The 26,485-nt window shown below is 39.6% G+C and overlaps 1 protein-coding gene and 1 long non-coding RNA gene across 3 annotated transcripts in view; both read left to right on the forward strand.

Annotated features, from left to right (window-relative positions):
- NHLRC2 (NHL repeat containing 2) overlaps positions 1 to 10,657 on the forward strand; it is a 29,194-nt gene extending 18,537 nt beyond the window's left edge. Inside the window, exons 10-11 of the mRNA XM_019617977.2 lie at positions 176 to 401; positions 3,079 to 10,657. Of these exons, the coding sequence (XP_019473522.1) occupies positions 176 to 401; positions 3,079 to 3,347 (495 nt within the window). The 3' untranslated portion in view covers positions 3,348 to 10,657. The remainder of the gene's footprint in view (positions 1 to 175; positions 402 to 3,078) is intronic.
- Positions 10,658 to 20,355: 9,698 nt separating this feature from the next.
- Positions 20,356 to 26,157, forward strand: LOC109368870. 2 transcript variants are annotated; one of them, XR_002117310.2, is made up of 3 exons: positions 20,356 to 20,482; positions 21,843 to 21,963; positions 24,069 to 24,359. It is a non-coding gene; the product is annotated as an uncharacterized LOC109368870 (long non-coding RNA). The 2 variants fall into 2 exon arrangements; XR_002117309.2 differs by lacking the exon at positions 24,069 to 24,359 and adding an exon at positions 25,874 to 26,157 and having other exon boundaries at positions 20,357 to 20,482.
- The last annotated feature ends 328 nt before the right edge of the window (positions 26,158 to 26,485 follow it).

Consider the following 26,485-nt stretch of genomic DNA (forward strand, 5'->3'; position numbering starts at 1 on the left):
CTCTGCCTGTCACTGCAGTATTATTGCATTCTATCAGAGTTTCAGAGTGCAGCAGCTGTATTGTCATGTGTTAGTTTTCCTAGTCCATGTCAGCTATGAAAGTGAGACCGTGTTTTCAAAGCCTATTTGCTGTACCAATACGAAGGAAAATTAATATTTTGATTTCTGCTGGCAGTTGCCTATCCTGAATCCAGAAACCTGCGATGTTACAGATCACCTGGCTACGCAAAAGGACCAAATTGCAAACCTTCCAAAACTGCCTAAATCTGCTCCAAACATTCAGCTTCCTTCACTGAGTGCAGCTCCCGGTCAGACCATTCAGTTTCTATTGAAGTTGACTCTCCCTCCAGATTCAAAATTGAACGAAGAAGCACCTAATGCTTGGTTTATCACAGCAGAAGGTAAAGTGCTTACGTTGCTTTATCGCTTGAATGGGAGTAGATAAGAGGAGAAGTAGATTTTGTCTTTATGTGCACATGTGTAATGTGAGGGATCTCAGGCTGATGAACCAAAACATCCCTCCCAGACTCCGTTGCTGTATTACTTACATCGTGATATGCCAAATGGCATTTAGAGTTGTTACATTTGAAAATTGAAGTGGGAAGAATTAAACAAAAACCAACTAAACAAAAAAAATAAAGCACTTGATACACCAGAAGACCAGAAGGTTTTTGCTTGAGTTAATGCATGCTGCATTAGTTTTTGTACAACTTCCTTGAGACAAGCAGCCGGTGAGGGCGTGCGGAGGTACTGTTCTCAGAACAGTTGAGATTTTTCCTTCTCAGATGCTTGCCCTCCTTACTCTGTCTCTGCGAATGGCTCATCTCAGCCTCACTGCCTGTCTCTGGCAGAAAGCTTCTTGAGAAGCTGAAACATTCCAGAATGAAATTCCACTTTTTCCTTTTGTCTCTTCCAGAAATGGAGGTACATTTGCACCTAACCATTTTGAACTTACTTTGTTGTAATTCGTGTTTGTTTATTTGTGCTTGAGTATTTCTATAACAAGGCACACTTTATATCAGAAATAAATTTTGGTGTGTCGAGGAAGCAGAAATTATTGACGTTTATTGGAGGTTCTTTCTGTGTGCCTTTGGATGCACTGTAACTTCACATCTTGCTTACTGTGAAATGGCAGTGCTGAGCCTAAATTAGTCTCTCTCAATAAGTACTTAATAGAGGAGATGGAACATGTTCATATTGCGTGTGACTGAAATGGTTTAACTGTACCCTCATTACCATCCTTACTCTGGACACTGCTTTGCCCATAGTTGTGGTTGGTAGACTAGCCTGTGTGAGCTTGTTCCCTGAAATTCTCTTTGGTACAAAAATAGTAAGGTTATCTGAAAAACCTTCTCACAAAGGGTGACCATTAGTGAGTGTTTGGAGACAATGTTTTCCAGTGTTCCGGCTGCACTCAGAAGGGAATATCTGTCAGTGCCCTTGGAACTACCATCCCAAAGTAAAAACTTTCCTATGGAAGCACCATTTGAACCAAGTACCGTATGAAGGACTATTTACAAAATAACCCGTGGTTTTTCACATTCTTTATATGTTAACACTATTTTGCCTGGCTCTTGACTTATTCAGATATGGCTCATTTGCTTTATGTCTGATGTGTTTAACTTATTCATCTCTCTGAAATACCTGTGTTTCTAAGTAGTATCCTAAGTAGGTGTTTTGTGCTTAAGTAAGGCTGCCACCATGAACTGGTGTTCTTGGAGTTGGAGGGATGACATTTAGTACTCATAGTATGTGATATAAACACATTTGTTTTTACACTTTAGAAGTCAGTGGTGTACAGAGAGCTGTTACCTCTTGGAGTAAGTTATTAAAATATCCATTGAGGCGTTACAGAGCAGAACAAACCTTGCTAAACAGTTTAAAAGAACAAAAAGACCTAGAATAACTTTTTCTTTAGCTTCCTTGTCAAATTCTAGAAGCAATAAACAGAACATTTGTATTTCAGTTATTTTTGCCCATTTTGACTGCATTGAAAAGTCATCCTTTTCTGAAATTCTGCTGAGTTTTAGCAATTGTTCTCAGCCTGAATTTATGTGCCATATTGGCTTTTACAATGATGAATACATGTTAATAGTCATTACAGCTTGTAGATGCAATTAAAGTGATCTGAAACTAAACATCTCATTTTGTGACTCATGGTTTTTTGGCCAGCTTTCAAAGTGTCAGACTGTCCGTGTGATAGCTTCATTAAATTGATTGTAAAAGCATTCAACAAATACGGTACAGCAACCACAATTGGTGGATATTCCTCATGAATTTAGGTAATTTCTCACCGCAGTTTGTGCCTTTAGAGAACAAATAGAATATTTCCAGGACAGTCAGCAATCCTTTTGGCCTGCAGCATCTCTAAATATTGTTGAGGTGGGGATCTACATCAGAGTTTCAAGGATTAGTGAAACTGGAGGAAGTTGAGTGACTTAACCTCGACAGGTCGTTTCAAGCCCATAACTTCTAGAGCAGCTTTGATGTGTTTTCTGAAAAATGCCAGAAAGAGCACTTCATCCGTCCCACTTCAGTCTAAAACGCAGAGAACAATGCAACGACTGCTTATCGTAGAGCTTGTTTTTAAGTTCCCATACTTTTAAATATTTAAATAAATGTGAAACTCCAGTTATGTTGTAACTGCCTGAACATTGGTAAGTTTCAGCACACCGCTCGGAACGCCAACGTTTCTGCTTGGAAATGTCATAAAGTACCTGCAGTTCCATGCATTTATGGCAGTTATCTTACCTGCAGCATTAGACCTCCGATGAAATCGTGTAACAGCCCACTAATTTAAGGAGTTTTGCTTATGTATCTCAGAAGAAATGTATATATTAATATCCTCTGAAGAGTCTATAGGACAAATTGCAGATCGCTGTATTTAACAAAGGTGTACTGTATATGTTCCCACAATATGAAGAGTTTCCATAGTTTTGAAGCAAAGCTATGGATCTTTCCATCCTTAAACGATTGTAAAGAAAGGCCATGTTGTCATATAGGCAAAGCTAGTGTTCTCTATTGGTTTCAGATATGGTGTTAAGCATCCTAACGATAAAATTTGTTCTTCTTTTGCAGATAATAATACATGGCTGCTTCAAGGACAGTATCTGTCTGGAGAAATTAAGGATGTTTCCTGTCAAACTGTCATTCCCTTTCAGCTACCAAGAGTCTGTCTATCAGCTGAAGCTGTCCTGGCTATCAAAGCGTGCCTCTACTATTGCAGTAAAGATAGCAGTGCCTGCATGATGAAAGGAATCTCATTCAATCAGCCTTTACAGATAGGAAGTACAAACCAAGGCAGCTTGACTCAAGTTGAACTAACACATTCATTTATAACTAACTAGTGCTTGGTAAAATGAAGTATAGTTTCTTAGTTTAATGGGAAAATTCGTAATCTGAACCTCATTTCTTTTCATTACAGTAGCAGCAATGGTATTGTAATGCTCTAGACACTGTTGCCAATTGTGAATATATGGGACGTGCACCATTCTAAGGAATGAGCAACAAGTCCTTTTGAAAGAGCTAATACTGCTTTGTGATGTTACTGTAAGAAGTTCTTTGTGTTGTACATTGGATTACTTCAGACTAACAGTGACTGATTCCTTTTGTGCCCTTAAATTTTAAGAGAATGTCAGAACTAATGGTTCCTTTCTCAAGGCTGCAAAAGAAGCATCTTGCTTGTTTTTCTGAACAGCATCTATGGCACATGTGTTTTGAAAATATATCTTAAAAGTGTAGCTCTAATAGTATTTAAGCTGATTGTTTTGCTTAACTCTGTCTGACTGCCTTATATGAAGAGAGCAGCTTCATGGAAAAATTCCTGTGACAGGAAGTGTTTAAGTTTCTCCAAAAAAAAATCACACTCATTTCTAACAAAGAATGTGCCTCTCTGATGTATATTTGTAAAAAAAAAAAAAAAAAATCATAAAACCATGCTGGAATCTTTCTAATATGTACTGACTTACATTTTATGGTAAGTGATAAAAAATGTTTGATTATCTAAACTGCAAAAATTAAATGTCAACCATTTCAAGCAAGTGAATCACTTTCTCACTTTTAAAATTTCAATGTAAAACACTGACTGAAGACTTCTTTCTTGCAAACTTAAAATATTTAGTGTAATACTGCCTTCTTGAAGTCCAGTTCAGAGTTTTTTGAAGTCACTGTTTGTCCACACACTCATTTGTTATGATGGCCTCTGAATCAGAGCTGTGCATGTGATAATATCATGTCTAGAGGTTCTGACATTTCGCTAGAGAACTGGTGATTTCATCTTCGAGCAAAATGCTTTGAAGCTGTGCTCCAGAACTCTGCCTTTGGTGCTTAAATGTTTTGCAAAAAAAATTTGATCAATTTGCCATAGCAAGTACCAAGAATACAGGAGGATGTGTGAGTGTCTTACCCAAATTGGAAGGATTTCCACAGTGCTTAATTGGCAGCTGGATTAGGGTCAGTGTTTTGATTATGAGGATCAGTTCTGAGATGATGAATTTGTTTGTAAGTTGGAAGGGAGATAGTTATTTTTGCATATAGAATGAAGTGTGGTCATGGAAGAATTTTCATGTGGCATTTTCTAAAGCAGTCATCATGGTTCCTGACACCTGTCAGTAATTCCCCAGCATGATCTGTTGTTGATCTTTCTTAAAAACTGACTGACATCTTGGTCATAAGTCGAGGGACTTTTCCTTAGGGGGACTGGTATGCTTTTTCCTTCTGTTGAAGTGCCAGCCTATCTGTGAGTTCTCTGTAGTAGAAATGGTGATTATCTCACCACCTGTCAGCAAGGCAAGGACTGAGCTATTACTTCTCTTGTGTTTCTTCTGTTTGTTTGCTTTTTTAGAGCCATGCTTTCTAATTCAGTCCTCCAGTTCCTTTGGGCAATCCTCACAATCTCATATGCCATTCTGAAGAAGGATAGAGCTTTGCTACATTGTTCAGAGATTGCAGATGCCTTGGAAGGAAGAAGCTGAAGAAATTGATTGGTGCATTTAACATTTCTTACATTTTATTGCAACTCCTTCAGATTTCTTTTGGTGTTTATCTAACTTCAGATGGTAACCAGGAAACCTTAGCTCAGCTTCCAGCTACATCACAGTTTTTCTGCTGCTCACTTAAAAAACCCAAGTGTTAGTTTCAGAAGTTTAGAATAACAAATCAAACTCTTAAAGTTACCTTGAGAATGTAACTCAGCAGATAGACCAATATAATATAATTTTAATTGGAAATCAGAGAAAAAAAAATTCAGTTGAACAAGATCATAAAATTCTGCCTTCTATTCTCAAACTCAGGAAAAAAAGCTGCACAAATGCAATCTAAATCACATTTTTTTAATTATAATATTAAATTAGGGAAAGGCCATGCATTCTTAACTTTATTTAAGTTCAGTGTGTGATGTTGAAATACAGTATTGCAGATATGTTTTCTATCTAAATATGCATCTATCAACTTGTGCTTAAGGGTCTTATGTTTTTTGTTTTCAGGATTCCCCTTCTAGTTACTGTTGTAGTAGGCACATTCAGAACCACTGTAAACTTAATGGAAATGAGAGGTAGTAGATACTGGGAAAACTGGATGTCCAGCTAACATCCAGGCTCAGACTTTAAAGGACCTTTAAGTATTTAGTCATAGCCAAATTTTAAATAATTGTATTTCAAGGAAAACGCTAGGAATATGTGATTGATTGTTTTATTTCTCTTTTAAGTTGATGTCTTGCAGCAATTGAGTGAATCCTATATAAACAAGGAGTGCATCCAACACAAACTAGGGACATACCAAATTCATGCCATTGTTAGTACATTCCCTGTTACTGCAGTGCAATGACTGTGCTAAAAAAGGCAGAAGGTGTGTGAGACCATCTCAAAAATACACTTGTCTTGTTATTTACAAAGAAAAGATGGATGTCACAAAATGCTTTTCCCGCCTGCATCCTGTAAGTCCTAAACCCCTTTAGAGTAAAGGCGAGACCTTCTTACCCTGATGTCTTCATGGCTATCACACAGGGACACTGCTATATAATTCTCCTTTGTTGTCTTACGAGCAGCTGATTATCAGCATGTTCCAGCTCTCCCTGATGAAGTTACTGGGGTTTTTCTGATCCTCGCTCACTCTGCGTGTTCTCTATGACTGGCATCTACCACATTAAGCCTGACATTATTTTGTTTGTCCAGGAAATAGCATACAAACTCACTGAGTCCCTACTTATGTTTCACTCATAGCATCAGCTGAACAGACATTTGAACACTATAATTAGCATAACATGCTTTTTAAGAGCTTATGTTGTTTACTTTTATCCTGCAAAAGGGATGCTGTTTCCATTGCTTTCTCCAGGTACAGGGTGCTGTTACACTAAAGCAACAAGTGCCCTGGATGTAACCAGACAGGGAAACAGAACAGCTTGTACAAGCAGCAGAAATTTCAGTTCAGTTACCAGAAAGCATCCTTAAAATATTATTTAAAAAAATAGGATATTTGATTTCTGTCTCTAAATACTGAAAAATCAGATGGCTGCTATCTCTTTATATGGCAGCTTAGCTTGTAGTATTTCCTGATATAAAAACTGTAAATTACCAGTAGTTTGGTATGGCTCAGCACTCCCAGATTTTGAACAAGTGACAGTATGTAATTCAAAGCCTTTTCACATTGTGTTTTCTCACTGACTTTAATAGGTTTTGCATCAGACCTTAACAAAGTTGTAAATTACTGTAGCAAATCTCTAAAGAATATTGGTCATGCTTGCATTCTACAATAGAAACAAGTTCTGAGGCTTTTGCAGTTTTTAGTTCTAGGGTTTGCTTTCCTAGAACAGCTTTTGTCTGTGAATGAATATGTTAAAATTTCCAGGAGATGTTTGTATTTAATTACAGTTTTAATTTCACTAGGAGAAAGATAATGTCATTTCAGAGAAGGAGAGTAATGTCTTCTCAAAGCTTTTCACATTGTTTGAATTCAATAACATCTCTCTGTAGTTTGTTCCCCTCCATTGAAAGAAGAGGAGGAATGCTGACTGCCTAACTCTGTTACTGATGGGCATGCATTCTACGTTCATTCTTTTTTGTGTTAGATTCTCTCATGCCTTTTTGGGTTTTTCTACTGGTGCACCCCTTCATAGTTCACGTTTTGCCTCATGTCTTCCACTTGTAGGGCATCGTGCTCATGTAATGCTGTGGTAGTGTGATACAAGCGAGTCCAGACCAGATGAGTAATACATGAGAGAGTAGTTTACAGAGTCATGTGAATGCCTGATCTGCTTAGTCTGAGAAAAGGCATGTTTATATATTCTCAATCCACTTGTTTTACTCTAATGAACAAATCTTGTCATTCAAACCATGGAAAAACTACATTTTGCCAGAGCATCAAGAAAAAACTTATTCCTAATCTCTTGCTTACAGGAGGGAGATGATCAGAATGAAGTGACAGGGGCATGTCTTTCTGCTCCTTCAATTTTTGGCTATTAATTTTAGTAAAGAGTGTTGTACTCTTGGCCACAGGTTCAAATTATCTTGAATTTTTGATTCCTAACAAGGTTTCCTATATACATGAAAGCCTTAAATGTTTGGCTTTGTAGAGTAATTAATCATATATCTAGTTTTAAATGGCTTACACTTCAGCAGAAAACAGCAGAGATTTATGTACATTCTTATGGTCTACAATTTCTGAAAATTACTGTTGCTCTTTACCTCAGTGACACTTGCAGCTACGCTTACACAGAAGGTGTTTATAGATTGTGTGTCGCAAGTCAAAAGTTTTCTTCTTTGTATAATTTATGAGAGATGCTGTAACTGGTTGTGTGTGTGTTTATGTGTCCTCCAGGCTGCGACTGTTCTGACTGAGAAAAATGTACCATGCATAGCAGCTTATCACCCACCCTTCTTGATGGTAACTGTGCACTGAAATCTACTAGATCAGTTATAAAATCTGTTCAGATAACTGATTTATGTTAGCAGAAATCTAGTAGTCAGAATTAATGATGATTTAAATTGGAAAAAGTTTGTCAGAGATTTAATGAGCTTCTCTGTCTCCAGCTGGGAAGGTGTCAGAGTGCTAATAGTTACTTATACACAATCATTGCAAAAGTGAGCCCTGGTTATTTTTTTAAGTGGACTGCCAAATTTGTCTTTGTGTTGTATAGCAGATCATGAATTTAGAAATAATATTTCTAATATTTTACATTCCATTTTACTCATATAACAAAGTTTGACTACTCTCATCCATCAGAACCAGCTGTTCCTATATGTTGCAGATGTTGTTGCATAAAATCATTTACTCTTCTTAAGGATTAAGATTCATTCTTACTAAGTATTCAGTGTAGCTATGCATGACTTGAGTTTCTGGCTTATTTTACTTTCTTTTGTCACAATATTATGGGAGGTATTCATTATGTTTTTTGTGTCTGTCTTTTCCTCCAGTAGTTTCCCCAAGAATGAAATACAGCCAATATTTTGTTTCCATAGACGGATCCAACACAGATAATTCCCTTTCCCAACCCCTTGCTCCTCCCCTACTTGTTCAGTGAACTGCTTTGTTGGTCCATTGCTTTCAGGCACACCAGAGAACATATTGTCCAGCTGCAGTACTTAGGGGTAAGCAAAGGAACTTGAAGAATTTGACAATTTTGAGCTAAAGAAATGATGCTTGTAGAAATGTGTTCATAAGTCTATCTTTGCTCAGTGCTGTGTACTCAACATGCCTCAGGAGAGCAATGTTCCACAGTGTGTATTTCTCTTTTTGACTAAATATTTAGAAACTCAGCCCATCTCATAGAATCATAGAATGGTTTGGGTTGGAAGGGACCTTTAAGATCATCCAGTTCCACCCCCCTGCTGTAGGCAGGGACACCTCCCTGTAGACCAGGTTGCTCACAGCCCCATCCAGCCTGGCCTTGAATGCTTCCAGGGAGGGGGCATCCACAGCCTCACTCGGCAACCTGTTCCAGCATCGTCTCTGTCAGGCGTAATAACATGGAATAGAAGTATTCCTAATTTAGTCTTAAGTTTTGAAGAACAAAATCTTTTTTAAGCTTTTGATGAAACTGAAATCCATGTTTTAAAACCATCCATTCAAGGAATGTGTCCTGAGGGTCAAGTTGGTTGTTAGGAAAAGGTTCTTCAGCAGAAGGTGGTCAGGCTTAGAACAGACTCCCCAGGGCAGTGGGCACAACCCTGAGCTGCCAGAACTCGAGGAGCATTTGGACTGCGCTCTCAGACTTGGGTTTGGATTTTGGGTGGTCCTGTCAGGATGATCCACTTCCAACTTGGGATATTCTGTGATTTTGCAACAGAATTGCTGAATATTTTTGTATTCTGAGTATTTAACTTCACATGTATCCAATCTCACTTTTAGAGAAGAACAAGTGATTTAAATCTTTCTCTTCTATATATGATGAGGTAGTTGAAAAACTGCAGCAAGGTGAAATTCGGGCTCCCCAGGGATAGCAGCAAGTATCTCCTGGGAAGAAGTTCAGCCCAGTGTGACAGAAATGCTGTGCTTTCATTGCATCAAGATGACTAAAGGAAAAAAATCAGTGCCTTGAATGAAAATACTTGAAAGTGTGTCTTCATAGAAATGATGAGTACTGAATGAAATAAGGTATTTATTTGACCTTCTTGATTCGTGAGTTTGGGTTTTGGTTTTTGTTGTTTTTTAAGTCTGCTAATTCTGAAACTGTAGAGACTGGTTTTCCTCCACTGTTACATTTTTTGAATTAAGCTGAAGTGAGGGTGCTTTTTGTTCAAGCTACTCTTATGAAGTACTTTACTCTCAAGTCTTTTTCTCAATCTTGTGAACATACTTCTGAAACTGTTTTTAACTGTGCATGAGAGATAGGAGTAAACTTGGCAGGGTGATTTCAAACGTCTTGCAGAAATTGCAAGTGAGCTGGAGGGCAGAACTTTCAATGGGCAAGGATGGTAGTTCTTGATATTTTAGGGGCAGGGTTTGGGTCTTCCGGGTTTTATGTTGGGTTTTGTTTGTCTTTCCCCCTCTTCTTACAGATCAGCAAAGATAAGTTAAATGTCAGAGGTCTGTGTGTAGAGGCAGGTACTCTCACTGTGAAACCATATCACTTCATTTAGATTCTGATGTTGGGATATCTTCACATTCCAGCGGTAGAACAGTAGCAGAGAAAGTCACAGTCAAGCACTTAACACCTTAATAAATGTCTCTGTCTTCTTTAGGTGGAAAGATGGGGATTGTATTATCTTCCTCGAGAACTTCAGTATGGCTTTGAGGACATGGGAGTATTTTTGTCTCTTCTTTGGGATACTAAACTTCTGTTTTTGCATTGTGTGTGTTGCAAAGCCTTTCAAATATTTGGACATTTAAAAGATATGTTCTGTATTTGTTGCTGCAAAGTATGGGAAGAGTTAAAATTGAAGGCACTTCATCTACAGCTTATGTAGATTGTGGAGATTCTTCACATACAGCATTGCCTAATTGAGTTCTTAACAATATTCATGGATGATGATCCTTTTTAAGTAAAAGGTAAAGGTCCTGTAATATTAGGAGAACAAATAAGTACACCGTAGAGGAAATGTCAGCCTCAGATTTCAATAAGAAAATAAACAGCTACTGAAGAATGTATTCTTTCTCCTGTGAAACCTCTTTCTCCTTGTAAAGTTTTTTTCACTGAAAAATAAACATTAAAAATTTTATCTTTCATGATCTGTTTGTCAGTTTTTACATCAACAGAGATGTGGAAGCAATGAAATGTGTATGCCATAAAACATTACAACTGAGTTAAAATCTGTTAGCTAACAAGCACCATTCATTTCTTACTCCCTTTCCTTCAGGGCCATTTGTGGACCTGTGCTAAAACTATGGAGTTGCAAAGACTCTCCAGCTTCAGATTGATTCAGCAACCTGGAAAACGAGATGTGCTTTCATTCCATTTCTGCACATAAGATAGATGAGAAATGTTGTGCTGCATGAGTCATAGACTGTTGCACACTTCAGTTTGCTGCAGAGATCCCAGGGGTTAGCTTAGCTGCTGCAGCGGGTCTTGCTGCAGAGTTCTGCTTTGGAGCCCCGTTAGCCATAGTAGTGTGTGTAGATGGTGGCATGGTTTGTGTGTGCGCTCACAGCCACAGCTGTTCTCCACACTGCCCCTGGAAAGATTCTGTAGGCAAATGCTTGGTTTGACTTCACCCAGACCTTAATGTAAGGAAGGAAAGAATACACCCTCCCCCATTTGTTGTTCATGTTGGGAGGTGAACATTTTGTTCTACTGACAATAACTATCATAGTAAAAATGTTTCATTGTAGCTGAACCATGCTTTAACAGCAGCTTCTACCAATTAGAATTGTTTTGTTACAACCATTTCACTTTAGATAACAGTTTTACAGCTTTGACTAAGAACATATGGAGCCAGAGTACTAATACAGGCTTCGTGCGCAGCCATTCAAGTGAGGAGCACTACCAACATACCTACAAATATAATCTCTTACGCTTCTCCTCGTGATCTTACTGGTACAATGATTAATTGCTCATGAAGGCATTGCATGCCAAAAAATCTGGTTTGTTTACTATAGGTGAGTGCTAATGAGAGTAGGGCAGCTATGTTGATTTTTTTTCCTTGATAAATATCACAGCTCTTATCAATTGAAATATTTAAAACATTAATACATAATGTATTACTGTATGTACAAACCTATAGATACGTGCATGGCACCGTGATGTATAATGACATCTCCGTGACTGAGCTGGGTGCATTTTGCCAGAACCAAGGAAGGCACCACTCCTTTCAGTGGTCTCAAAGTGACTGCTCTAAGAATCATAGAACAGAATGATAGAATCATAGAATGGTTGGGTTGGAAGGGACCTCAAGGATCACCAACCTCCAACCCCGCTGCTGCAGGCAGGGCCACCAACCTCCATATCTAATACTACACCAGGCTGCCCTATCTAACCTGGCCTTGATCCCTCCAGGGGTGGGGCATCCACAGCCTCTCTGGGCAGCCTGTTCCAGCACCTCACCACTTTCATAGTAAAGAACTTCCCCCTGATATCCAACCCAAATCTTCCCTGCTTCAACTTAAAACCATTTCCCCTTGTCCTGCCATTATCCACCTTTGTAAAGAGTTGAATTATCTCTCAGGGCAAGGGAAAGGAGCCTTGCATTTGGAATTTGATGAGAGGATGAAGATATTTTCTTTCTGTTGCAAGGGATTCTGCAATCTCCTGGCAAGAACTTATCCGGAGGTAGATTGTGGCTTTAGAAGGCCTCTCCCTGCCCTGTCCTTCCGACTTGCAGTACACTTTCCTGTGGGTGTTCAAAATCATGGTCCCGCTGTCTCATACAAGTTTTATCGTTTCTTCCTGTCAGCCTGGTATTTTGTGCACAGTCCCAGCAGAAATTGAAAACAGTGTCTGATGGCTATTTTTATACTCTGCTGTGTGAAGCAAAACTCTACCCTCGCTGTACTGGGGTTTTCTAAGGCTGGTTTGTTCTCCTTGCCTTCTTCTTTATGTACAGAAGTGAAAGCAGAGCAGGAGATTTCAGCCTTCAACTCTGAAAGTAGCTTTCTAAAGTACTGCTACAGCAATAGGTATTGTTTCCTTCTTTTCTGGAAAAGCACAAGTACTTTGTAACCCTTGGTTAAATCTCTGTATTTTTCCTTTCTCAGGCAGTGCCTTAAGCAGAGTATGTGGGCTTATCAGTGCTCAGAGATCCTATCAGCAGGCTGTAAATAATAGATACGCTTTCCAAAAGCTGAACAAAGCTGCAACATAAAGAGTGGCAGTTCAGATATTAATGAAGAGGCTGAGTAAAACCAAATAGCCAAAATTACCTCTGTGCTTTATATTTGCTTGTAAGTTCGTAATGTCGATCTGCAATGTGATTTTTGATCTCTGATGCTAAAGCTGCAATTCCTGTCAATGAGAACTGGATACGTTCTAACATCGTCTCTATATACTAATGAGAAGGCAATACATCAGTTGAAATATCCTATTTCTACAGCAGGTTTGGGAAAGCACATCGCTTCCCCAACAAAGGTCTGAGGCGACAGCACATCCGTGTGAGGTGCCTTGAGCAGAGCAAGGAGCAGTCAGCAGTCTGTCGGCAGCAGGCATGAGCAGCGGCTCAATCAGTCTCAGCATTTTCCCTCTCTCTCCATACACACGCTGACACACCGGTGGCTTGACTCAAGTTGTACGGAGATCATTAAGAATGAGAGATGGAGCTGTCTTTCAGCATCTTTAACGTATTGAGCCAACAGAATCACAAAGGAGAGAATGAAATCAAATGTGCCAAACAGTGCGTAGGAGCGTCAGTGTCGGAATGGCAGTTAAATCCAAGGGAAATTTGCCGGGGGCTAGTGAGAAACATCATTTACATTTTTCTCTCCTTTATGCAGTTGAGTGAAGGAGAAGGGTTTAATTAGCATTTTTGCTGCACATTTAGCAGTGGAAGTGCCGTGAAGTTGTCATAGGCTTGAGTCAAAGGAGGCTTCCATGGCAGAGCTTGCCAGACTGTGCGGAAAGTGCAGAGGATATGCTGGGATGCTCTGAGATGGGGTCCCTAGCAAAGAGTGACAAAACTTGCCTCTTGGAACTGTAAACTGAAACACCGACTGACTCACAACGACGTAGTTAGGAAACGAAGCTTAGCAGGAGGCTAACATTTTTTATTTGCTTGAGGCTGCTGAAGAGCAATTCTCTTTATAGTAGGCTTAAATTACACGTATAAAATACAGGAGAAATAACTTTACCAAGCGAAGACAAGAATTAGAATGAATGCTATTTTTATAGAGTTGCATAAGAATCTTGTTCTAATACACAAAGAACTTGTTGATTCTAAAAATAAAGATTTTGAAATGTTAGTGGATGGAATCTCAGCAACTTTGTGACCTAGTTTGGGTTTACGTAAGCATATACCCTTCCATGGGGATAGCTAGTTTTCACAGACACTCAGTGCATCATCTCCTCCTTTCGTATACCTTTCGTATTCTGATTGCTAGGACTGTGCACATCACAGCTTTGGTCTTGGCAGTAGGAAAGACTGTCTCACTATAGGCACCTGACATCGGGTACCTGCTTGTTTGCAGAAAGCATTCTAGCTCTGATGAACCTGACGATGATTGCTTTCCAACTTCTCCTAATATGTAGAAAAGAGGAGTATAATTTTACAGCAACAAGCGAAAAAAGATCAGGATCCTTTTAGTGTTGAAGCTTCTCACAACGCTGAAGGATTGAAGCAGTCCAGAAGTGCTAATTTGCTACAGAAATTTTCAGAACATGGGACCAAGGTCTTCTGAGGCAATGCTGACCTGTCAGGTGAACAATATGCTTTGGGAACCATCCTAAGCCATGATATCTGTGATCCTTTTATCGTTGTTGTTGTTAGCCGAAGAAATTAGTGAGGAAAATCCACTAGGCTTATGTAGCAGTACCTCTCAGCGTTAAAAATACTGAAATCTCTGAGTAGGAGGAGGTTCAGATTCAGTAGTAAGTTTAACTCAGGGATACAAAATGTGAAGGCTGAATCCTTTGGTGGAGTTAATCAGTCATTCTCTTCAGCAATAATGCATCACATCGTGGTTGCTCCTGAGCACATTCACTCATTCATTGAGAAGGGTCTCTGCAGCCCTGGCGTAACCCAGCAGTAAGGGGCAGGAGGACTGCAGCTGCCGTTGCCTCAAAGCACAAAGGAAGATGCTCGAGGTCCTCATGGATGTGCACCACCCTGGTGCCTCTCACCTCTTGGCTAAACCTTTCTCTCCACTCACGTCTGTTGTCAGCCTGTAACTTCCTTTCAGATGTCCAGCTGATGAGGCCGAGTGTTTCACGTGGCTCTGCGTGCAGAGGTTATCCAGCTTCAGTCTGAGCAATAGACTCCATACATTTATCCCAGGCAGCAAATAGATGCATTTTCCACCACTTTGCTTCAATCACCCCTTTAATCTCTGCTGAATCTCTTTTTAATGACTATCACTTGATCCTTTTCACTCCACCATCACTGCTCTAATTAGTTCTCCCAAAACTCACAGCCCATTGATTATCCATTTGTAGCTCTTTTCACCAAAAAAAGAAAAGTAATTTAGCTCCTCTCATACTGGAAAGAATATTCCTAACCTGCACACCTCTTCCATTTTCTTTTTGTGCTTGTGAAATATTCTATTAACAAGAGCTCCAACTTCCTCTATTTCGAGTCTGTGTTCCATTCTCACTAATTTAGCTGTCTCCATGCTGACCACCGAAATTGCTCTCAGCAAGGTTTCTAATAACCTTTTGTTAGCCAGATCTCTTCAGGCTTCTTGACCCACTAGTTACTTTCAACATATAAATCTATCTTTTATTTCTAACACCTTTGTTTCTGTTTGTGTCTGTTCGACACTTGATCCTGGCTCTCTGCCTACTTTGGAAGCTGCTCCTTCATCGTGCCCTTGGCTGAATGGTCCTCGTCTTCCCAACCTTCAGATTCATGTGGGAATTGCCCTTTATTCTTCCTAGGCGTTTATGTATATAACTTCTAATGCAATGGAGTTCTTTTCTGAGAAGGACTCCTAGATGCTATGGTAATATAAATGATAATAACAAATTGATATGACAGGTTTATTTCCCTAGTAGTGTCTAGTCTTAGGAAAACAGCTCTAAAAATAGATTCAGAAACTGGAATAATAAATGACTTCTATGAAATTTGTAATTATTCTTCCATCATACCAGAGACTTGTCCTTGCTTGCTTGCTTATATACAAATCTCTCATTGCTTTTCCTCCTGAAGCTTCAGAAATGTGTAAGCAAATACATTCAGAAACCTTCCTGAACCAGGGGGATTAAGTCATTAGCACAGGAATTCTGGAAGGGCATATGGAGTTCAGCCAAACTAGACATCTCTCCAGGTTTAAGCCCTAAAGGGTCCAAAGATTTTTATCAAGTTTTTTATATGGATGTTTGATCACATGCTGAAAAAATGTTGAAGTTGGCCAGAGATGCAAGTCTTCACATATTTATTAGCTCTTTTTGTTTGTTCTAGTTGCTGAAGAGATGATTGATTGAACAGATGAAAAGCAAAAGATCGTTGAAGATAGGGTTTGATATTATACTGTGATATATCTGACTTTCACCAAAATACAACTGATCCTACACGTGTGAGTGATGGGCTGGCCCTTTCCATTGTAGGCCATTGCAAGGCTGCTCAATTCTTACCAGTGTCCACTAGATCTTAGTGCAGTCTTCTCAACAAGAAGCAGCCCCGTCACACCGAGCAGCAGCTGCAGGTTGAGATCATGGCAGTAGTAAACACAGTCTGAGACATGGCTGCTACAGAAGTACTAGCAATCAAATACCTCTTGGGCCTCCCTGTACTTACTTAGGGTTAGGATTAGAAGAATGCCACTGTAAAAGCACATCTACAAATTGTGTGGCGTGACACAAGTTTAGAGCTGATGTCTCCAAACTGGAGCTGAGGCTGTGAGCTGAAAATTACAGACTACTTTAGGTGTAATTAGTGCAGTGCTGTGAAAGGATACTTTCCTGGCTTCTTTATCATAATGATTGAGCATTTTTATTTGAGTGCTAATTAACAAGTGGGAATCATCATTTGCAGTTCTATCTTTCTCTCATCTTGGAAGGAACTGGACTGCCAAGAATGAGTTTGGAGATCACATACTTGGCGATACTTAGTTTGTCTAGAAGTTTACTCTCTGGTTTTGAACAAGTCGCAGAGATGTTTCCTGAACAGGTTGTTACCCTTACAATGGAAACCTGAGGGACTGATCACTGTTCTTTTTCAGCAGCTGACTTTTGTATGTCTGGCATAGAAGAGTATGATTATTTTCATGGATTTTACTTGATGTTTTGATTAGAGAGATTTATTTCCTCAGTCACAAGTTTTCTGTATAACCTGTTGTCTCTACACTTCTCACACTTCTCCTTACTTGGTGATGCAGTGGCACAGGCTGCCCAGAGAGGTGATGGAGTCACCATCCCCAGAGAAATTGTAGAACTGTGCAGATGTGGCACTGAGGGTCAGTGGGCATGGTGGTTGTGGGTTGAGGCTGGACTTGGTGATCATAGTTGTCTTTTCCAACCTTAATGTTTCTATGATTCATCTTCTGCCTTGCATGCCTACAGTCCAGGCAATGAAAGATATGTATAACATGCCAGCAGCCTGCCAGGACTGAAATCTCCAAATCAACAGCATAAGGAAGAAGGCACTGCCCTGAGATGGTGCTGTGTGTGGCTCAGTGTCAGTGAGGAACCCAGGAAGGCTCCAGGTGCAAAGTACCCAGACAGATAGGCAGCTAGCCTTTTCTTGGGGGAACTTCTGCAGTCCTGCATAAATCTGCTAGCATGGCCTGGTTTATTTTTACCTTTAATCCTGAAGAATTCCTGTCTGATGCTCTAAGCTTGATTTCTCATGTTTTATTAAAACCAACTTACAAAGCCTCGTTCCAGCGCGCGTGGGTCCTGAGCTCAGCTTTCCACTAAGAGCTGCCTTTTAACTCTTTCACACCTTCTCCTCAGAAATTCTCCTTTAAGATGATGCAGTGTCTGAGGGAAATATTAAAAGGAAAAATATGTTAGTTTCTCTTATCTGTAAATGACCTTGAAGCAAAGCACCTACCACGTATTGTTAGCACTGGGAAATAAGCATCTCAGACCATAAATTCAGTAAAATTTTTAAGATACTACTTTAGGAATTTTTTCCTCCCAGATTCTCTCACTTTAGTTTCTTTATTTTACAGCCCCAAGAGAGTCACACAGATGTATCTTTTAAGATTTAGAAACTCTACATTCAATGCAACTGATATTTTAGTCACTAATGAATAACCAAAGTTGTCATAAAAAAACCACAAGTGGGGTTTGTCCATTATGGCACTGGGAGTTGGGTGCACTTGCTTCTCTGTGATTACTTACCAGCCTCCTAATTCTCTAAACCATAACTAAGCACCTTTTTCTTTGGTACTGACTTACTATGCTTTTGGCAATCTTTTCTGCCATCCTCTGCCACCCATCTCTGCCCCCTATCACAGACAGACACTGTATTTGAATTCATTCCCAATGTCACTATGGCTGCACCTACAATGGAATGTCTATTTTGGAAGACTGTGATCCTTTTAGGGTCTACACCCAAGTCTGCATGCGTGCTTCATTGTCCAGGAGCACTGCTGCTGTCAGCAAAGAGCTCATTCACTGCAGTAAAGGTCTGTTCATGAGCACACAGCTGCATCAGCACGCACACATTTTTTTGTGTGCTGAGCACAGTGGGGCTCCAGCCCAGACTTGGGACTGCTGAGTGCTGCTTCAATAGAAATAAATGATGAAAATTGTACATTGTTTCTTAGATGTCTATTATGGCTTTTTAAAATATCCTACACTCTCACTTGTTCAGAAACATTGACTGCAAAGCGCTTCTTCTGCAAGAGAACTGACAGTGTCACAAGCAGGCCTGTGTGATGACAGATACTTGATTGCATTTAAAAAGCCCAGTCATAAAAGACTTTTCCTACCTTGCTCTTTGTGCAACATTTGAATGCATGCATTGCATTTTCTGTGTTCTTAATGAAAACTTTCTGCAGTATGAAAAAAGGAGTACAGAGCCCTGAGTTAAGCCTGTATATATGTATCTTATATCATACAAAATAAACACATAAAATACAAAAAGCAAATCTATGAAAGTTTCTCATGGTGACAAAAAAATGCAGCAGTCAGATCAAAACACAGATGAATTAGAATTTCAGTCCAAAGAAAGGCTCGTGATGCTGATCCCAGGGTCCTGCTGTTTGAACTCGGCAGTCTCAGAGCTGATAAGAGCATGTTATTATGCAAGCTATCAAAGTTTATTTACACAACGCCTTAAAACAGATCCTTCCAATGGTATGGCCAGGTGGTTAACATCTATTGTCAGATTTTTTATGCGTGCCAAGTCAGTAGTACGCATTCTCCATCCTGTAAGCAAGATACTGTCCACCACACAGTGCTGTCATCCTAAATCTGAGGGACTCTCATCTTTAAGCCCTTGGAATTTTTGCTTTCCTTTAATCTTGGAATCTGTAAGCACTTCTGCAGAGCACATCCTTCAGTAGATACAATACAATATCAAGCATCTTAAACAGCACTGAGTTGAGAATTGGATTATCTATCTGGCAGGAATCTGGCAACGTGGCATGAGTCTACCATTAAAGTCTTTCATCTTTGCAAGACCCAGAGCACTCCAGCATCCCCAAACATCAGGAGGGTGTCTGTTCTAAATACTGTAGGTGGTTTAAATGATACCTCAATTTGAGGACACCCAAATTAACGATCACTTAAATGGATATAACTTTTGAAGGACGGCTGCTCAATGCTTTCTGAACAGCAGGTTGCTTTTCTGCTGCTATCTATAAACAGTGGCAACAAAGATCACTCATCTCTTTTTTTCCAAGGGCAGAACAATTTTTAATGTATTTAATTTAACTGCACCAGCTGTGAAATGTTAGGTTTCCTCCCATGTTTAAAAAGCTTCGCTTCTGTATGAGATATAAATCAGAAGAGAATGTATCACTAAAAATGGGAAATGGAGACACCAAGTTGTATACAAAGGAAATACTGGAGGATTTATTACCAGTGGTTTGCTTAAATCTGCTTAAACACTGCACTGCCCACGTTCTCCAGAATGGATATGGATACAACATAGTGCAGGAGTTTGTGGGGGATCCTTGGAGAGCCCTGATTAATGAGAAGTGACAGTAATGAAACAACTTCCAGCGAGCTCCAAACTGCCATGGACTGCTGGAATCACCATCCCAGCTCTCCTGAGAGCTCTGGTGTCACACCTGAACCTGCTGAAGCTGTGAAGGTGACAGCAGGCGCTTTCATGCGTGTTGACACCACTGTCATGGGAATAGAGCTCTCAGAAGGGAGCTTTAACCTTGAGCCCTTGACACATCAGGTCAAGTGTGGAAATCATGACATGCCCAACTTTAGATCTGTGGCTGTTAACACATTGCAAACTCCCTTTATACTTGCATTCCATTAAAATTAACTTTACAGCTTGTATCTGTATGCTATTAAAATTAACTTTACAGCAGCACTGACTTCTCATGGGGTTACCTTGACCCCACAGTGGTGTGATACGTGTCTGTGAGTATTTTCAACATCATGCCCAAAGTCTTTTCATTCTGTGTGCAGTTTCCTAGCCTTGCAGCCCTTTGGAAACTAGACGAGTGACAGAATGACTTAAGCCTTTGGAAAAAAGTTAAAATGTTCCCACACCTTAAGTCAGAGCAGCACACTGACCTTTTTCAAGGCCAGGCTGGATGTGGCTCTGGGCAGCCTGGTCTGGTGGCTGGTGATCCTGCACATAGCAGAGGGGTTGAAACTCGATCTTTGTGGTCCATTTCAACCCAGGCCATTCTGTGATTCTATGATTCTATTCTATGACCTTTGCTTCTCAGTGTCTGTGGAACAAGAAAACACAGTGTCAAGGTGGCACCAGTAACAGTTGCAAAGTCACCTGAATGCAATGGAAAATTTTCACCCAAGCGTAACTGAGAAACTGTAAGCAACTTGACTGTTGGGTTTTCATGTTTGCTTTTAAAAAGAATGTACTAGATGAATGCTGCTGCTTCTGAGACCTTGCACAACGTAAACAGTTAACAAACACTGCCACAACCTCAGAATTCAAAAATGATTTTTGCTTCCCTGTCTCTTTTGACGTTGCTTCCTCTGACAGTGATGAGTGCCTCAAAACTGCGTACCGCTTCTATCTAAAGCTCAACCTTCTCTGATTTATTTTTTTTCCCTTAATAAGTAACACTGCTAAAATTATGCAACAGACAAGAAACAAAATGAATCATCCGGCTGTGAAAGAATTACCTTGAAACTGTAGGAATATATATATATGGGCATGTGGTTCTGAAGTTGATTAAATCATCACATTTGCAAATCCTTAGCCCATTCCTCACCATAACGTTCATTAAAATTCTGAGACAGACCTCAAGCTAAATTTGCAGGAGAGCATGTAGCAGACACACACCTATAGGCATGAACTGTAAAGACATGATTTCTTGCAGATCAGGTGATGCTGAGGAGGAATGAAGCACTCATAGTACGTTGCAGATTTCATTTATGTAGATTACATTTTCAGGTGGGTTACAAAAATATGTTCATTCAGCTGAGAAACCAGAACCTTCATTGGCTGGAAGATTTCCAGGTAGGAAGCAAGGAAGAGCTGCTTACCTTATGCCTAGTTAAGATCAAGATTAGTGGTCTTGTTCTGTTCTCAGTAGTCACATGGCCACCCTCCAAGGAAACACCATCATAGCTTACACATTTAGGCTGACTTTGTGGAAGGGTAAAATACTGAGAAAAGAGAAGAGCAGAAGTGCCTGTGAGTAGGTCCTTCCAGATTTGATTTGAAGCAGTGTGCTGAAGAGACAGTAACAGCCATTTTCACACAGTACTTTTCATCTACAGGTGTGGTTAATATTTAATATCTGCTGCCAGGACTGGGCCTGTTCTGTGCACAAGAGGGCTGCACTTCTCCATCTCAAACCAGAAAGAATGTGCAGAAAGCAAAGTTACACAAGCTAAATCCAGCCAACACACTCATGACTTGTATTTATGTTGGGAAGGTGAAAGATAGAGCAGATTTTCTGGACTATTTTGGTAATTAAAACGATCTAAGAATGTGGCTGGGCAACACAGCATACAGACCTGAGGCTGTTCTGCCAGCTCATCTGAGCCATCAGCTGCAGCATCACTTGCTGGGTCATTACTTAATGTTCTTGGGGTTGACCTCAGTCATGCCACAGGATCCCAAAACATTTCAGTTGGTTTTGCTTTTGTCATTTAATAAAACCAAGAAAACATGTTCACGGAGATGTGATTGGATGACCATTTATACTTGTCTTTGCAGTCTGCTCCTGAGGTTGGACCAACTGCAGAGGTCATTGGGAGCTGCATAGTTCTGCACCTCATGATAGTGCCAGCATGACATTTGAAGCTGAAAACATTCACTACTGCAAGAGAATGAGCAGGTAGCAACCTGGGATATTAATTTTCACTTGAGACATGCCACACAATCTACTGCAGAGCAGAGCAGGAAATTTTTGTCCGTATGTGAAGTGTTTCTCCCATTCTTGGGGTCTGGAAACAACTATGATACTGATACTGGCAATTAGGAGCTAAATGTTCAAGCTAAACTTTCATAATGACTGCTGCTCGTCACGTAATGGGGTCTTCTTAGAGGTCAATTTTAAGCACATGCTAGCATCTGACCTTGTGTCGCAAACTCACTTTCACAAAGCCTTCCTTCATTGAGCTCTGCTGAAAGTTTGGCTCGAACATTTCAGCAGTCAGAGGTGGAGGTGGTGGTTAGGTTCTTTTGGGGTTGGGTGCACCTAGAGCATGAGCAATCCAAATTGCCTTCCAAGACAGGACTTACTGCCACCTGAACAAGCAGTCTGAATTTCAAGCTTAGCTGCAAGTCCTTATTTCACTGTTGTCCAAAGTATATCTTAAGCTTTTAAATCCTTACCTTTTGATAGCATACGTGATTTAATAACCCTTTTAGAGAAATAATAAGAAAAAAGGAAAACCAAAGGCCCAAGTTTTGCACAGTAATGTCAAGTGCTCGGTTCCTTCTCCAAGCTGAGCTCATCACGCTTGGAAAACTCAGGACATAGCTGCATTGGTCCAGCTTTTCTTTAAAGAGTTTCAACCTGATGTCCAAAACAAAGCAGTAAATTAGATGAATCTGTCAGCTGAAATTCAAAATCCTTAGCTGAAACTTGGCATGTCGCTTTGCCAGCTCGGTTATAGATTTTCTTGATGACTACTTGGCTTTTTATTTCTCTCTGTGCCTTTTTAAAATTCCTCGTTCCTCTTTTCTACCTTAAAATGTACTTTCCATTACAACAGTGGAGCACAGAAAAGCACCACCTTCCTCACGTCCCTAACGTAGCCATTTTTCTTAAATATTCTAGACACTAGAGACATTTTGTATTAAACCTACCCATTTCTTTATTTCTTACTGCCATTGCAAGACACCTCTAAATATAGATTGTTTTGTTTCAGAGGTGCATAGAAATGAACTTAATGTGGAAATTCATTTTGCTCAAAGAAGGCAAAACAAACCATTAAAACAGGTACAAGAGCATACGAGCCTGAGCAACGCAGGGACATTGAGTTCATTTCCATTGCTGAGATCTGTAATTCTAGGATCTATGAAATTAGTTTTCCCAGGTAGATCTCAGTTTAAACACTGAATAACAATGTATTTTGAGGATTTAATTTTTTTTTTAATGGTTTTGGAGTTACTCCACCTGAAATTTAATATTACATTGTTTGGAATTACCGGGGAAATTTTGATACAGTCAGTTGGTTCCCTTTTCTTTCTCATTTGTAACTCATAGTGATTACATCCGCACTTTTAAAAAGCTCTTCTCTGCTTGCTTGTAGCATTTGATAGATTATGTCCTCACTTTATTTGCAGGCCTTTACCATCTTGAGAGCTGCCACTTATTTTCTATCCTTAGTTGACGGAGAGCAATGCTGATTGCCAAGGATTGCCAGAGGTGCTTAGAAATTTTTAAATTATTGCCCTTTCTCTGGTTTCTGGGGCCAATATTGCTAGCAATTCTAAAGAAGCTGTGGTTCTCCAGCACAGAGAGCAATAGTCACCCTCTTTTCTTGAACTTACCTTGGTTTCTTACCAAATTCTCATCAGTATGAGTAAAGGAAGCAGAAATGAGCAAACACATCTGAACTGAAAAACATATCAGGAGTTAAAATAAGGTCGGGTGGCTTTCTGAAGGAGGAGAAACTGGGCTGAGGAAAGATGGCTTTATTAAATTCTGCTTTAAGGTTTGACCTTAAGTTAAGTTCTGCAGGGCACACAAATACCAAAAAGCAACCTTTCCATAGACACTTCATGTATGTGTCTTATTGCTGACTTATGTCCCTGATGAACCCTGAGGAGAATGACATCATACAGTTTCCTGTGGCTACAGAGTTTGAATCCCATAGCATCACACATTTGAAAAGTTTCCTGCTCACAAAAAGGAAGAACGTAACAGAATTCAGAGCTTTTTTTTATCCTCATTGTTTCAGCCCATGTTCCATTGTAAGAGCTTTTTTTTAGGGTTTATGAATTACTTGAATCCATACAAAATGGATGAGTCCACATGAGGAAGAAGATGTCCTTCTTGGCTGCTTTCATGAATGGCAACTACTTGGGACTGGATTTATGACTAAGATGCATCTCCAATCACACCAGCAAAGCGGATGCACCAGCAACAAGCAGAGCTTGAAAGGAGGAGGGAGAGCTCTCTCTCTCTACTTTAGACCAAATAAAATTGGTTAAATTGAGCATTACTATATTATCACACACCAACCTCAACCCTCGAAGTGCAAAATACTCATATGATCTTCCTCCTCTCCTCCCATTAAAAGTGGAGACTCTCTATTACATGTTATTTTTATTCTGGCTTCGTGTCTATAAAAGAGTTTTCAGTGGGAAAATGAAAACTCATGCATCACCAGATGCACATATTTGTCTTCTCACAGCTCTTTCACTGTGTACCTTTCTTATTTGGTTAATCCAAAGTTTGAAAATGAGAAAGAATCTCTCGTTACGCATCAACATTCCCATCGGGGAAAGTGGGAGAGAAAATGTCAAAGCACAGATAATGCACAGAGACTTAAAAATGGAAAACCAAAAGCTGCAGCTGAAAACAAATTATAAGGACACTTACTTTCATATAAACTAACCAGTAGTTCTCAGAGCGTTTGAAAGCCCAAAGCACTATTATTTTCTTTGTGTTGATAATCCCATAGGCACTTTTTAGCAGTTCATACACAAATACATTCTTAGAAATTTTTAGCATTTTTATAAGACATTACATATCTTTTACATAAAAGTCTCTCCATAACTGCTACCTGCCACTGTTTGGTAACTTAAGTGTTGAACAAGACTAAAAGGAAAAGTTCAGTTCAATACCACAATCAGGAGATGGGTGAAGTCCCTATTTTTCTGGAGACTCCACCCTTTTCCTTTTCCTTTCCTTTCTATTATTTCTATGGTTATGAAAACTTTCAGGTGAACAGAATTGTCTGGAGAATATTACCTTAATGACGATACCTTTTCCATAAATCAATGATGTACATTAAAGATTCAGAACACACTTTAGAGCAACCTCAAATGTGGAAAATAGCAAGGTCCCAGGATGATCCCCTCTAAATTATAGACTGAGCGTTAGAGCCTGCTCTCAGCCATGCAGTTGCAAGCCCTTCAGGTTTACCTTGCTGAGGTGAACTTCAGACTTAGGATAGGAAGCAGGGTGCTTTGCAATGCTGACTGCAAGATGCAAGTGCCTGATGCCCTGAGCTGTCCTACCAATCGCTCTCTTCTCCACCCTACTGAATTATGGCATGCAATGGGACATTGCAGGGCCAATTATGTTGTAGTGGGGTGTGTGGGGAACTGATAGATGTCACTGTGGGTAACATGGGGGAATATTTGGAAATTTAGTTCAATTGCTCCTACCTAATGATCCATAGGTCCCAAAGGCTTGGCAGAACGTCATGCGAGGCACTTTTAAAGCATTAAGCCTAATGTTGCTCTGCTTCAGTTTGCCATAAACAGATCTGTGCATCCATTGGAAAACATTTTATGAAAAGACAAATAGAAAAAAGATGTGAAACAATCATCTACTTCTCTTTTTCTGCACCACATATTTGATTTCGTTTTATTGAGATTTACATTGGAAAGCCTTCCACTTAAATATTTGTATAAGCTTTGACATAGTTTTCAGCATTCCTGTTAGACCCCAAGGAAGCTGTTGATAGTTTTACAATGCATGCTAACAACTCCAATCTGTTCTTAAAACCCCTTTTGCTCCATCCTTGTGAATCAATTTAGAATTGGATTTTTTATTCTTTTTTAAGGGACAGAAGAATGACACATTTATGTTATGTATTACTGGTGGAGAAAGAGCTATTGTGAAAGAACTCTGACACTTATCTGGATGGATCATCAGTGAAGGTGAACTGAAAAAATGATCAGAAGCCAACACTCGTGCCAAAGGTAGAATTAAGTCATATGCTCTCATGTCACATTTGAGAAGCTGAATGTGTAGGATAAAGGTGCATGCTGTTGATACAAACATTTTTAGAAATACTGAAATCACATAAAGAATTGGCAGGTTTTCTCTGCAGAAATAAAATGTGACAGTCAGAAAGAAAGATGAGAAGCCATATTTTTTTTTTTTTTTTTTAAATAATTTACAGCACTTTCTATCGTAAGCACTGGACTGTTAAGGTGAGGTTTGTAAATCCAGTTTTGCTCACTTCTGTCTCTGAGTTTTCAAGCAGGCTGAGGAATTTTCTGGCTTAAAACTTCTAAGCAAATCAAAACCGTGCTGTTTCTGTTGCGTTATGCAGCTAGTCCCAGATGCCTTCATCCTCAGACAGCACAGTCTGTATTTGCAAAAACTTGGATTTAGATAAATTTGTCTGAGTAACAAAATAACATTAAGATTAGGAATTGCCTATAAAATA

The sequence above is a fragment of the Meleagris gallopavo genome, chromosome 8 (assembly GCF_000146605.3).
Source record: "Meleagris gallopavo isolate NT-WF06-2002-E0010 breed Aviagen turkey brand Nicholas breeding stock chromosome 8, Turkey_5.1, whole genome shotgun sequence".
Lineage (NCBI taxonomy): Eukaryota > Metazoa > Chordata > Aves > Galliformes > Phasianidae > Meleagris > Meleagris gallopavo.